We start from the raw sequence: 12,904 nt of genomic DNA on the forward strand, positions 1-12,904 counted from the left end.
AACACCTCTTAATTCAGACAAACATGCCCTGTGAATGTAAAGCTATTCTCTAAAGTACGTCTTCTACTGCTTTGTTCATTTTAATTCTAATGATCTCAGACTTGTATGTATGTGCTAGAGCAGGGGTGGGCAATAGGCCACTTCAAGATTTTGGAAAGTGATCAAGGGCCATGCTTTTTCTGTAGAGGAGATGTGGGATCTAGGGTGGTGGTTGGATGTAGAAGGGCACACACATTTAAAGGACTGGGGTGCAAGAGAGCGTGTGAGGTCTGAGAGGGAGTTTGGGTGAAGTAAGGGGTTGTGACCTGGGTGCAGGAGAGGATTCTGGCCTTGGAGAGGGGCTCTAGGAGAAGGTGCAAAGTCTGGGAGGGAATCGTGACCTGTGAGAAGGGGAAAAGGGGGTGTAGACTGCAGAGGGTTGACTGGTGACTTGGTGCAGGGGATTGGTGTGCAGAGTTTTGGAGGGTGTTTGGGTGCAGGAGAGGATTCTGGCCTGGGGGAGCAGCGTCGGAGGGGGTACAAGGCCTGGGAGGGAGTTGTGACCTGGGGCAAGAGGATGCAGAGGGTTTGGATGATGACCTGGGGGAGGGAGTTGGCGTGAGGGAGGGGCAGGGGTGCCAGAGGCAGGCTGTGACTGGGGAGCACATACCTAAGCTAGCAGCCCTACAGCACACCCAAGACAGGCTGGGCTTCCTGTCTGCTGCAGCCCCAAAACACTTTAAACTGACGTCTTGTTCCCTCCACATGGCTCTCAGCTCTGGGAAGGGAAAGAGGCTTGTCCGGCCCCCGTCCCCAGGCCAGTTTCTCAGCTCTGAGCTGAGAGATTGGCTGGGATCGATTCGTGTTGGCTGGTTGTTTCCAGCCTGTAGAAGTTGAGGATTGGGCTGGGGGCTGGGGGCTGGGAGATCACACACAGCCTCCCCCTACCTCCAGAGCAGAGAGCTGCACAGACTGTACTTTAAATCGCGGTAGCTGAGTGCCTGAGCGTCCGGGCAGGGTGGTCCGCAGGCTGGATCCAGTGGCTTGGCAGGCCAGGTCTGGCCCCCAGGCAATATTTTGCCCAGTGTTGTGCTAGAGGAAGGGCTTCTATTGCTTCTCCACTGAATTGTCTTCAATTTGTCAGTATCTCCAGTTTCTGAGAATTACATTTAATCACACTGACTTTTTTTGCTGCTGTATTGAATAGCAAACTACAGTAAACTCCCGATAATCCGGCACCTTTAGGACCCAGGGGGTGCCAGATTATCAAATATGCTGGACTATTGGAAGGGGGGACTATGATGGGTCTGGGGTGGGGTGGGCGGGTGCCACCCCAGACCTCTCATAGCCCCCCCTTCCGATAGTCTGGCTCTGGCCCAGGCGTCCCCGATTCAGCCGCTGCTGGTCAGTTTCAGCAGCGGCTGAATCGGGGACACCTGGGGCAGAGCAGCTGGGGTGCTGCCAGGTTGGTCCGGTAGCACCGCCCCTCAGCACCGCGAGACCAACCCGGCAGCACTACAGCTGCTCTTGGGGACACCTAGGACAGAGCAGCTAGGGTGTTGCCGGGTTGGTCCCGCAGCGCCCAGGGGCGGCGCTATGGGACCAACCTGGCAGCACCCCAGCTGCTCTGCCCCCTGCTTCCCCAATTCAGCTGCTGGTCAGTTTCAGCAGTGGCTGAATCAGGGAAGCCAGGTGCAGAGCAGCTCCAGTTGTCCGGCAGCTGGAGCACTTGTGGGTTCCTGATGGTGCCAGGCGATCAGGAGTGCCAGAGCATTGGATGCCGGACCAATGGAGTTTTACTGTATTTAATTTTCTACACATGATTATTCTTAGGTTTCCTTTAGAATTACTGCTTTCTGAATTCCCCCTCCTCATTGTTCATATATTTTGGATTGCATTTCCTCAGACATCTGCAGTTTTCGAAATCAGTTCTCATGTTATTTTCTGACCCATTTTTCTAATCCTTCTAGATCCCTTTGTATCATTTTTCTTTGGCATTTGTAACTCCTTTAAATATTATCCAATTCATGCTGTTTACTTCATACCCAGGGCTTTAGTGAAGATGTTATATGAAACAATCTAATGCCAATCTTTGCAGTAAAATCTCTCCCTCTTCTCCCCCTCCCCCCCCAACTTGAAACTTAGCTGTTTATCATCTTTTCCTTCATTCTTTTTAAATAAATTCGAAAAACATGAGACACAGGCTAGCTTTGTGGCATGATAGTGAACATGTTCCTTTGTGAAAGAAGTCTGAATTGCAATGTGATACTTTTGGCAGGCTGCCATAGCTGAGTTGTTGCCATGGCCCAAGATTTCGTATCCTAAGGACCTAGGAATGGCCATACTGGGTCGGACCAGCAATCCATCTAGCCCAGTAGCTTGTCTTCTGATAGTGGTTCGAAGGATGAATGGGGATGATCAGAATAGGGCAATGTTGAGTCCTCTCTGGTCATCCACACTCAGGTTCTGGCAGGTGTAAGTTTGGCGGCATGCAGAGCTTTAGGTTGCATCCCTGACCATCTTGGCTAGTGGCCCATTGATGGACCTATTCTCCATGAACTTATCTCATTATTTTTGATCCAGTTATGTCTTTGGCCTTCACAACATCCCTTGGCAAAACATCCCTTGGGTTGACTGTACATTATGCAGAGAAGTACTTTGTTTTAAACTTGATGTCTATTAATGTAATTGGGTAGCCACTGGTTCTTGTGTTATGTGAAAGAGTAGATAGCACTTCCTTATTCTTTCTCCACAACATTCTTGATTTTACACACACCTATCATATCCTTCCTCAGTCATCTCTTTTCTAAGCTATATGTTCCCAGTCTTTTTAATTTCTCCTTATGGCATTTGTTCCTTATCCTCATTCTTGTTTCCCTTTTCCAGTTGTTAGCTATCTTTTTGAAATAGGGGCAACCAGAACTGCATGCAGGATTCAAGGTGTGGGTATACTATGGATTTTTATAATAGCATTATAAAGTTTTTTGTTTTCTCTCCCTTTCTTAATGGTTCTAATGCTCTTTTAGCTTTCTTTTACTGCCACAGTGTCTCCAAGATGGTTCTTGAGTGATAATAGCTAATTTAGACCCCATCACTTTATATGTAGAGTTGCGATTATTTTTCCAATGTGCACTTATCAAGTAGGTATCCAGTTCCTGAATAAGTCCTGCTGAAAGAAAGGAATGATAAGATTAGGGAAGTGTAGACCATTTAGGGATATGAACAAGGCAATTGTAATACAGCTTTGAGAGAGATTGCAATGGAATGAAATGTCCAAAAGGAAAAGAAAAATATGGGGGAAAAAATTGACCCTGTGAGGCATTTTTTGTGTGTTGGGCTTTAACTATTGCTAAGTATTTAAATAGCTTTTTTAATAAAAACAACTGTTGTTTTGAAATATTAAAAGGTCTCTCTCTTTAGGTGGCTGATCGCCTGTTTTCCTCTTTTGGGCAAGATATTTTGGATGCCCTTTATTGGACAGCTACCGAACCTAAGGAGAGAAAAAGAGCTCATATAGGTGTGATTCCTCATTTCTTCATGGCAGTGCTGTATGTCTGTATCCTTTCTTTTTCTCAGGATTAATTGCAGCAATTTGCTTTATTTCACGGGATATTAGGTTAAAGTTTCTCAAAATAAGAATGATTTTAAGACACAATTGTATACAATTATTTTGAGATGTTTCTGGACTTGCTTGAAATTACATATTCATGTTAGTTTTCTGAATACAACTTACAATACTTGATTTAAAAAAAACAACTGTAAAGCTTTTAACTTGCCAAAAAGTGAGTTAAGAGTTGTATTTCTCACGAAGCAGTTGATGACCTTACTAACAACAAAAGTGGAGCAAATGTAAACAAATTCCTGAACTTTTATATGTGGATTCTGAATGAATAGTGACTGTACTTATACTTAAGTATTACGCTTAAATCTTTCAATAGTCTTTAGTATTACTATCTTTGGTGTAGCATAATTGCTTTCTTAACTTGAAAATATTAGTTTGAAAAAATATAACTCTTTAACAATTATTTTTGCTCCCCTCCTCCATCTCTAGCTAATTTTTTCTAGTTTGTCACTAGATTAAATATACTCACACGTATTTTTCCTGATGTCGCCTTATGAAGCCTTGTGATACCATGTTGTTGTTTAACTGGGGTGGGTGATGTGAAGTGTCCTCAGAGAAGTTTGTCAGTCTTTTTGGTTTCCAAATTAGGTTATAGAATCAATAAACTTCATAGGCAGAAATTCATATCTTCTTTATGGTAGCGTCTTCTAATGTCAATAGACCAAAGGAGTAGTGTTTTGGTTTTTTTTGTCACATAAAATAAATCAAGACAGGTTTTTTGTGTCTTGTAGATGGGTTCCTAGACTTTTCTTAATTCACCATATAATGACAAATAAAAGAGCTCAATAGATGTTTGTCTTATCAAAAAAGAAAGTGTAGTGTATGCCATTCATTTTTCCCTGTTGAATTTTATGGGTCCACTTGAACCTTTTGCTCAGCTTTCAGATATGAAAGGACCATAGAACTATAGAAGTCTTCTGAGAAGAAGTCTGAGAAGCCTTCTAATCTCTCCCTGTCAGTGAAGTAGGACCACATATACCCAGACTGTCCCTGGCAAGTGTTTGTCTAACCCTGTTCTTCAAAGCCTCAAGTGATGGGAGTCCCCTAACTTACCTTGGAAGCCTATTCCAGTTCTTAATTATCCTTGTAGTTAGAAAGTGTTCCTGAAATGTTTCTGGGGAGGGAAAGAGGCATATGAAAGGAAGAGGGAGAGCCCTCTCATGCTTTTTTTTTTTCTCGTTGCTTCATTAGATTTAAATTTCTCACTGCTTCCGTTATTTCACTGGCCTGCTTTTGTGACAGCTCTTCTTGTGGCTTTGTTTTCTCTGACTGACAAGATGTGGTATCCCTAACATAGATCAACAAAAGGTATAGAAACCAGCAGCAGTAATGATTGATCCAGTGTATTACATGCTTGTTAGAGTGTGCAGTACAGTCATTACACATTTAGTTTCCACCATCCCAAGTACGTTCAGGCTATATTGACATTTCTCTTACATGATGACCTAGGACTCTTTCAAAACAGGAAATCTTGCAGCCTCAATCATGATTTGCAAAAGAATTCTGTTTATATATTAGAATAGAATGAGCTGCCTACAAAAGGACTTCAGTGCCTTAACTTACAACAATGTGGTTAATGTTTTGAAACACTGCAGTGCATTACAGGCAAGTTGCGGACATTTAAGCAGTTCTGAAACCCACTGACTTGAGTGTAAGAAGTTGCGGTATGGTAGAACCCTGTTCAATGCCCCATATAAAAAAACATAACACAGTGATGAAATCCAGGCCTCATTAAGATAGATGAGAATTTTGCTTCCACAAGTATTGTACTACTAATCTACTTCACTCATTAACTTTTCAGTGGCGTAAGAAATATTTTTGGATTTAATTTTGAGGATACTAGGGGAATGCACCTCTGCACACTACACTTGCCAACCCCCATCTGTCTGCCACAGCTGGACTGTGGCCTCCCCTTCTACCCGTGATGTCACAGGAAGGGGGCTGCCATGTGCTGCAGCTGGATTGGGGCTGGACAGGATGCTGTGGCCAGATTGGGGCTGGGCCCCAATTAGGGTGTCTGGACGGGGAGGGGGCAGGAGTAGTGAAATGTGCAGGAGCAGGCTAGGGGCAAGGTGTCTGGCCACGGGGAAAGGGGCAGGAACAGGCTGGAGGCAGGGTGTCTGGTTGGAGAGAGGGGGCAGGAGCAGGGTTGCCTGTAAGGTGCACGCTGCATGGGCACTCAAGAATTTCATTCCTGCCCACCTCCTCAGTAGAGTTTCACATCTGTGACCCAAGCTGTGAGTGGCGGGTGACTGCCCATCCCAGGAGCAGCTGGGCAGCCACCCTGTGGGCTGTGTTGCAACTGCCGAAGCTGGAGGCCGGGCCACGGTACTAAAAAAGCACTGTGGCCCAGCTGCAGTCCCAGCACATGGGACAGCCACCTGCCATGTGACTCAGCGCCTGGGAGCAGCTGGGACCACAGCTGCTGGTGCTGGGACCACAGTACTAAAAATAGTACCACGGCCCTGGCTTGAGTCCTGGCATATGGGGCATGCTGCCTGCTTTGCAGGTGTCAGAATGATGGCAGGGAAGGGGCAGGGGGATAACTAAAGGGAAAGTGGAAGTGAGGGGAGGAAGGGGCTTGTGCTGAGGGGAGAGGAAGGTTTCAGGGCAGAAGAAAAGGGAAGTCACCAAGGTGCAGGGTGGAGAAGAGACAAATACCGGGGGGAGGGGGAGCAAGAGGAGTCAGTAAGGGGAAAAGGCAGGAATTGGGGCAGGGGGAGGGGAGGGGAAGCTATCAGTGGGGGAGGAGAGGGGCATGGGGAGCAAGAGGAAGGAATAGGAGAGGGGAGAAGTGTATGTCAGGAGAAAAGGGGTTGAAAGGAGGGGTGGACCTGAGGAAGGCGGGTTGGAGCAAGTCATGTATGAAGGCGCAGTGGGGCGTGAGGAGAAACTGGGACAGAGGGTGATTAGTGGGTGTGCACCAGGAAGGAAGAGGGCAAGATGTTGGGAGGGCAGGGGCAGTGAGGGAAGGGCGAGGCACCGGGAGGGTGCAGGAGTATGGTAAGGTGAAAGTGCGGGTGAAGCAGAAGGGCAGACCTGGGGAGGGGAGAGGCAGGGCAGGTGAGTAGAGGAAGGTGTTAGGATAAGGGGAGGGGAGGGGAGTTAGAGGTGGGGTTGGCATAGGGGCTAAGGGCAGTGCAGGGGTCAAAGAGAATGGGGAGGTGGGGCAAGTCCCAGGAGGGCTGAGGGGAGTGAGAAGGGCAGGATCCAGGGCAGCAAAGGGGGGGCAACAGCAGGCACCAGGGAAGCAGATGGGGCAAAGGGTGGATGGGAGACATGGTGGCAGAGGGAAAAAGGGAGAGGTTTATAACTTGGTACCACAGTGGCACACGTCCGAACAAGTGCACATGACCTCAGTATTGATACACACTCTCCTCGTGGATGGAAAATCTTAGAGTGAACAGGAGCATGCTGGGCAGGGTGTCTGGTTGCAGAGAGTGGGCAGGAGCAGAGGACGAGAGTGGAGAGGGCTGGAGGCAGGATGTCGGTCCAGAAGAGAGGGGGCAGGAGAAGGCTGGGAGCAGTGTGTCTGTCCAGAAGGGAGGGGGCAGGAGTGGGCTGGGGGCCGGAGAGGGGGGGTGTCTATCATGGAGCCTTGGGGCTAGTGCTGGCACTCTAATCTTGCAGGGGGGACCACAAGGCAGCCCGAGGCAGGCAGCGGCAGCAGTTTCCTACTGTGTCATGGAGCATCGGGGCCCCAGACCCACAAGTAGAAGTGGGATCAGAGGCAGCTGCTGCTGTCACCCCCAGTCCTTCTGCATGGGAGCCAGAGGCAGACCTGGGGAGGAGAGAGGCAGGTAGGCTAAGGCACTCCCGAAAAGGAACTGGGGGGAACCCTGAGCCATGGCCAGCACTTCCCCTTCTGACTCTGCGGAGGCTGGGAGGGCGGGGTGACGCAGAGTGACATGACTACGTCACACTGTTGTCCTACAGGAAAAGCTTTTATACATACATACATAGAGAGAGAGATCTTTGTTCCTTTCTTTTTCCAAGTTTTGCTAATGCCAATATACTACAGAAGTGTACTTTTCATATGTCATATTCTTTAACACTGCTATTTTCAGTCTTGCATGCTATTCTTATAATGGTCCAGGCAACAACACTGAATGTTGCCTTCAACTCCCACAACAAGTCACTGCTTACCATCATGATGTCTAATAATGTAAGTATGGAGTAAATCTGATTTCTACTTCAGAGTAATAAATATTCATAAATGTAAAAGATAAGTAATGGTGCATTTTAGCATCATTGAGCCACAGGATACCTTTTTAATGCTTAGATTGTAGTATAACTTCGTAATTGTATATGTACCCTCAATTATCCTAAACATAGCCTTTGAAGAAATTGTTTGATCATCTTTGGCTATGAATTTTAATTGAACATGGATAATCTGTAATGAAGCTATTTGTTTTTAAAATTACAGTTTGTTGAAATAAAAGGAAGCGTTTTCAAGAAGTTTGAGAAGAACAATCTTTTTCAAATGTCAAACAGCGGTATGTATATTTACATGGCTCAGAAAAATATTGCTAAATCAAAATTTGCTCTTATTTCAAGGACAGTCTTCCATTATGTTTATGGTACTGAAGTGATAAGGTATTACCTTGAAGGGGATGTTGAGTGCTCTACATTTGTATTATCGTAGATCTGAATTTTAGATCTCCTCATTACTGTTTTAATAGGAATAAACTAAATTCAGTTTTAGGAATATTGTACAGGCAGTCCCCGGGTTACGTATAAGATAGGGACTATAGGTTTGTTCTTAAGTTGAATTTGTATATAAGTCAGAACTGGCTCCAGATTCAGCCGCTACTGCTGAAACTGACCAGGGGCTGAATACAGGAAGCTGGAGGCAGAATTGCTCTGCCCCCAGCTTCCTGGAATCAGCCACTGATCAGTTTCAGCAGCAGCGGCTGAATCTCGAGCCTGGGACAGAACAGCTGGGCTGCCAGGTAGGTCCCTGCAGGACCAACCCGGCAGCACCCCAGCTGCTCTACCCCAGGGTCCACAACAAAAGCCTGGTCTGCTGGGGGGGGGGGGGGGCCCTAGCTCTGGCAAAGCCTCAGAGGCGCGGGACCCCGCCGCCGCTGCGGCTTTGCTCCCGGTGTCCCTGGTCTGCTGGAGATGGTCCCCAGCAGACCAGGGACACGGGGAGCAAAGCCGGGGAAGCGGAGGGGTCCCGCGCCACTGCGGCTTTGCTCCAGGTGTCCCATGGTCTGCTGGGGACGGTCCCCAGCAGACCAGGGGCATCCGGAGTAGCTTTTCTCGCCCCGGAGGTCGAGGTGGTGGGACCGCTGCGCTCTGGGCGGTCCCGCTGCCTGCGAGCTCTGGGGCGAGAGAGCCCCGTTCGTAAGTGCGGATCTGACATAAGTCGGATCCGCGTAACTCGGGAACTGCCTGTACTTGCTCAAATAACTATTTTGCATTTAATATCTAAATATGCCAACAGTCTGTCTACGCATTGTCAAACGTCTACTTAAATACACTCTCATAAGTCACGCTTTTAACCTGTTTCAAACACCAGATTTAAGATTATTACCAAATTTGGCAATCTTTGTTGGACCACAAATGACGCCTGGGACAGAGCAGCGGGGGTGCTGCCGGGTAGATCCCCGCAGCGCCGCACCTCAGCGCTGTGGGGACCAACCCGGCAGCACCCTAGCTGCTCTACCCCAGGTGTCCCCAAGTCAGCCACTGCTGAAACTGACCAGCGGCTGATTCCAGGAAGCCCGGGGCAGAGCAGCTCTGCCTCGGGCTTCCTGTAGTCAGCTACTGGTCAGTTTCAGCAGCGGCTGACTTGGGGATGCCTGGGGCAGAGCAGCTGGGGTGCTGTTGGGTTGGTCCAGTAGTGCTGCACCTCGGCGCTGTGGGACCAACCCGGCAGCCCCCCAGCTGCTCTACCCCAGGCGTCGGCGAGAAAAGCCTGGTCTGCTGAGGGGACGCACTAGCTGCGCCCCCACCCCCCAGCAGACCAGGGAGACTTGGAGCGGCTTTTCTTGCCACGGAGGACACGGGCGGCGGGACCACGGTGCGTCTCAGCAGTCCTGCCGCCCGCGTCCTCCACAGCGAGAAAAGCCTGGTCTGCTGGGGGAGGGGGGAGGGGCGCACTAGCTGCGCGCCCCTCCCCCACACCCCCCAGCAGACCAGGGAGACACGGAGCAGCTTTTCTCGCTGCGGAGGACGTGGGCGGCAGGACCGCCGAGACACGCCGCAGTCCCGCCGCCCGAGTCCTCCGCGGCGAGAAAAGCCGCTCTGTGTCTCCCTGGTCTGCTGGGGGGGAGGGGGGGGGAGCGCTAGCTCCGTTTCTCCCTGGTCTGCTGGGGGGAAGCGCCCCCCGCGCCGCTGGAGGCTGCGACAGTGGGGGAGGCACCCCGCACTAGCGGGGGCCCGCCCCCAGTTCGTAACTAGGGGTCCGACTTAAGTCAGACCCACGTAACCCGAGGACTGCCTGTATTCAGACATCTTAGTTTTTGTCGGGGATACAGATAAGTATAAGACCAGCTATGGTTCTTAAATTAATAGAGTTCTGGTAAAAATGGATTAGAGGTTAGGATTATCAACCATTTCTCATTGTTTTCATAAATAATCTTCAACAGTCATATGATAAAGCAGAACAAATGTATTTCTTTTATTATATTGTTGGGCTCTGTTAGCAATGATCTGTAATGCAATGTCAAGTTTCACTCCTAGCCATGGGGCGAAGTGAGGCCATGCATTATGCCAGATGGGTATAGAATCAGATGAGTGCATGCAAGACTGCACAAAACAAGTGAATTTGTTCTCTTCAAATTGATAGCTAACTTCTCTTGAAATGATTCATAGAACATCCATGAATCACCACATATTGAATGTCTAAAAAAGAGAAAATAACAAGTTTTCTAAGATTTGCAGGTGTTTAGAATATCAGAGGTACCGTAATATTTTTCCAACACAATAGACAGAACTAATTAAGTACTGCAATTTGCAATTACTCTCTTGCACATCAGTTTGTAAGATTGCACCTATAATTAGTCATAATTCCTTTCCATTTGTGATTTGATTGTGTTTCACTGAATGCAGTTGAAGGCATGACACTTTTTGTGTTAAGTCTATTTTCATAGTAAGTTATATTTTCATTAAATCTCTACAGTGGTGTGGCTGTGTTTAAAGCAGTGCTGTAGATTTGCCCTCAGGAATGTGATTTTTCACCCTGAGAGATGTAGCTATACCAATGTGAGTCCCTAGTCTTGATCTGTGATGGTAATTGATGTCAATATAACTATATCGCTTGGGATCAGTGGGGTTTTTTTGTAAGAAAAAAGGTACGGGTACTCCAGGCAGAAAGTTGTCGAGGGGAGGGAAAAAAAGCCATGCCAAAACCGGGACTGGGGGGAGGAAAGTTGTTGAGGACGGGGTGGGGGGACGGAAATGCTGTCACGGCCCCTTTAAGAGCCGCATGTCCCGAGCAAGCTTCTGTTGGGAGCCCAGCTTCCCCAGGAAAAGAGGTGCCAGTACACCTGAGGGGAATGCAATTCATTTAAGTTATGCAGGGAAAACAGGTGTTTGGTACGCTGTCCTGGGATGTACTGTCACAAAAAAAGCACTGCTTGGGATCCATGTTGTGAATTTTCCACACCCCTGAGCAGTGTAGTTATATTGACCTTACCTCCAGGCTAGAGAGTTCTAGGTTAACAGCTTTTCCGATTAACGTAACTACTGCCTCTCAGGGAGGTGGAGTACCTTCAGTGATGGGAAAAGCTGTCCCATCAGCATAAGTAGCATCTTCAGTTAGCGCTGCAGTGCTGTAAGTATTGATTTGTCTGCAGTGTACATGAGTCCTAGTTATTGAAGGAGAGAGAAGTATCCTTATGAAATCTTAGTGAAGAGACTTTGTTCCTCCAGTTAGGAGGTTTCCATCCAATATCTGAAATATCTGAGGTTAAAAGTTACTGATGTACTGATGAGTGCTTTTAAAATTTTGCTTTATTTAATAGAAGGTCCTGAAGAACTTTTGAGTATGGATGCCACTTTTGATGTGTGCCCAGAATATTGGAATCCTTTAACCAGTAATGTCTATTGCACACTCCTTCTTGAGGGCATAAAAAGTGGAGAGTCTGCAACTGCCCCTCAGGCAACATCTCCATTTGCCACACCAGAGATTGATTTTCTGGCACCATGGTCTCTGAGTGAAGACTCTTCTTTTTAAGTCCAAAGGAGAACTATATATTCAATCTAAAGCTCACCACCACAACCCAGCCTATGTACCACCAGATTTCAGTACTGGTCCCCATCCTGGCACCTGGTCAGTGGATCAAAGGTCAGTGTAGTGGCTTTATTGGATCCCCTGAGGGTTTCTTCCAGCACCAGATCCTCCCTTCCTTTACTTCTACGTCATGCTTTCTGAAGCACTTCAGGTCCCCAACAGCCTTCTTGTTTCTTGACACCTCCAAGACAAGAACTGTACAAAAGAGAAGGGAGAGATTATAAATGGCACCAGCCACTCCTATCCACCTTATTCTCCCAGCTGGGATCTCAAGAAGTATTTTGGAAGGGCCCAAGCAGGCCTTTTGAAGGAGTGCCATACCAGTCACTACTTAAGATCTGTCTCCCCTTTATTTTTGTATCATCTGTCCCACTTTAGCCCAGCATGGTCATACATAACATAAGATGGTTGGGTTCTAAGTACAGTGACAGTTGACTATGCCCTTCAGGTTTTTATCCTACTGCCCCTTTTCAGGGACTTTTCTCATAAGCAGCTCCTCTTTCAGAAGGTTCAGTCACTCCAGTGAATGATGGCTATCCAGGAGATCCCACAAGATTTGAGAGGAAAGGAATTTTTACTCTTGGTATTTTTTTAATCCCAAAGGGGCCACTCTTGATTTTTGTTGCCTCAACAGATCTCAAAAAATGGGCCTCCATCATTCATTCCCTGGATGGAGGAACCTGGAACACTATCCATGAGTTAAAGGATGCATATTTTCATATTTCTGTCTTCCATGGGCACAGAAGATTTGTCAAGGGCCAGCACCACTATAGATTCACCACTCTTGCCTTCAGTTTATCAGGCCTCCCTGGGTTTTCACAAAATATGGCAGTATAGCAACCTTCCACAGATAGTGAGGCATCCACGTCTACCTGTACTGCAGTAATATGTTGATCAAAAAAGTCCGCTATCAGCTCAATTTCAGAACAGCCTCAGCATAGTCCAAGTAAGTTTCTGAGTTCTGGACCTACTGATAAATGTACAAAGATTAACTCTTACTCTGGCTCAGAAAATAGAATTTATTGCAGTGGTGCTTGACTTAACCCAAACCAGAGGCCCAA

The 12,904-nt window shown here is 47.5% G+C and overlaps 1 protein-coding gene across 6 annotated transcripts in view; it reads left to right on the forward strand.

Annotated features, from left to right (window-relative positions):
- The window catches only part of TAPT1 (transmembrane anterior posterior transformation 1), an 88,996-nt gene that overhangs the window by 47,750 nt on the left and 28,342 nt on the right, over window positions 1-12,904 (forward strand). For 5 of the 6 annotated variants that reach the window (XM_006136982.4, XM_075930686.1, XM_075930688.1 and 2 more), the window contains 3 exons: window positions 3,400-3,535; window positions 7,669-7,766; window positions 8,028-8,097. In XM_006136982.4, the coding sequence (XP_006137044.2) occupies window positions 3,400-3,535; window positions 7,669-7,766; window positions 8,028-8,097 (304 nt within the window). The remainder of the gene's footprint in view (window positions 1-3,399; window positions 3,536-7,668; window positions 7,767-8,027; window positions 8,098-12,904) is intronic. The other variant, XM_075930687.1, reaches the window with a different exon arrangement.

This window comes from Pelodiscus sinensis, chromosome 5 (assembly GCF_049634645.1).
Source record: "Pelodiscus sinensis isolate JC-2024 chromosome 5, ASM4963464v1, whole genome shotgun sequence".
Classification (NCBI taxonomy): Eukaryota; Metazoa; Chordata; order Testudines; family Trionychidae; genus Pelodiscus; species Pelodiscus sinensis.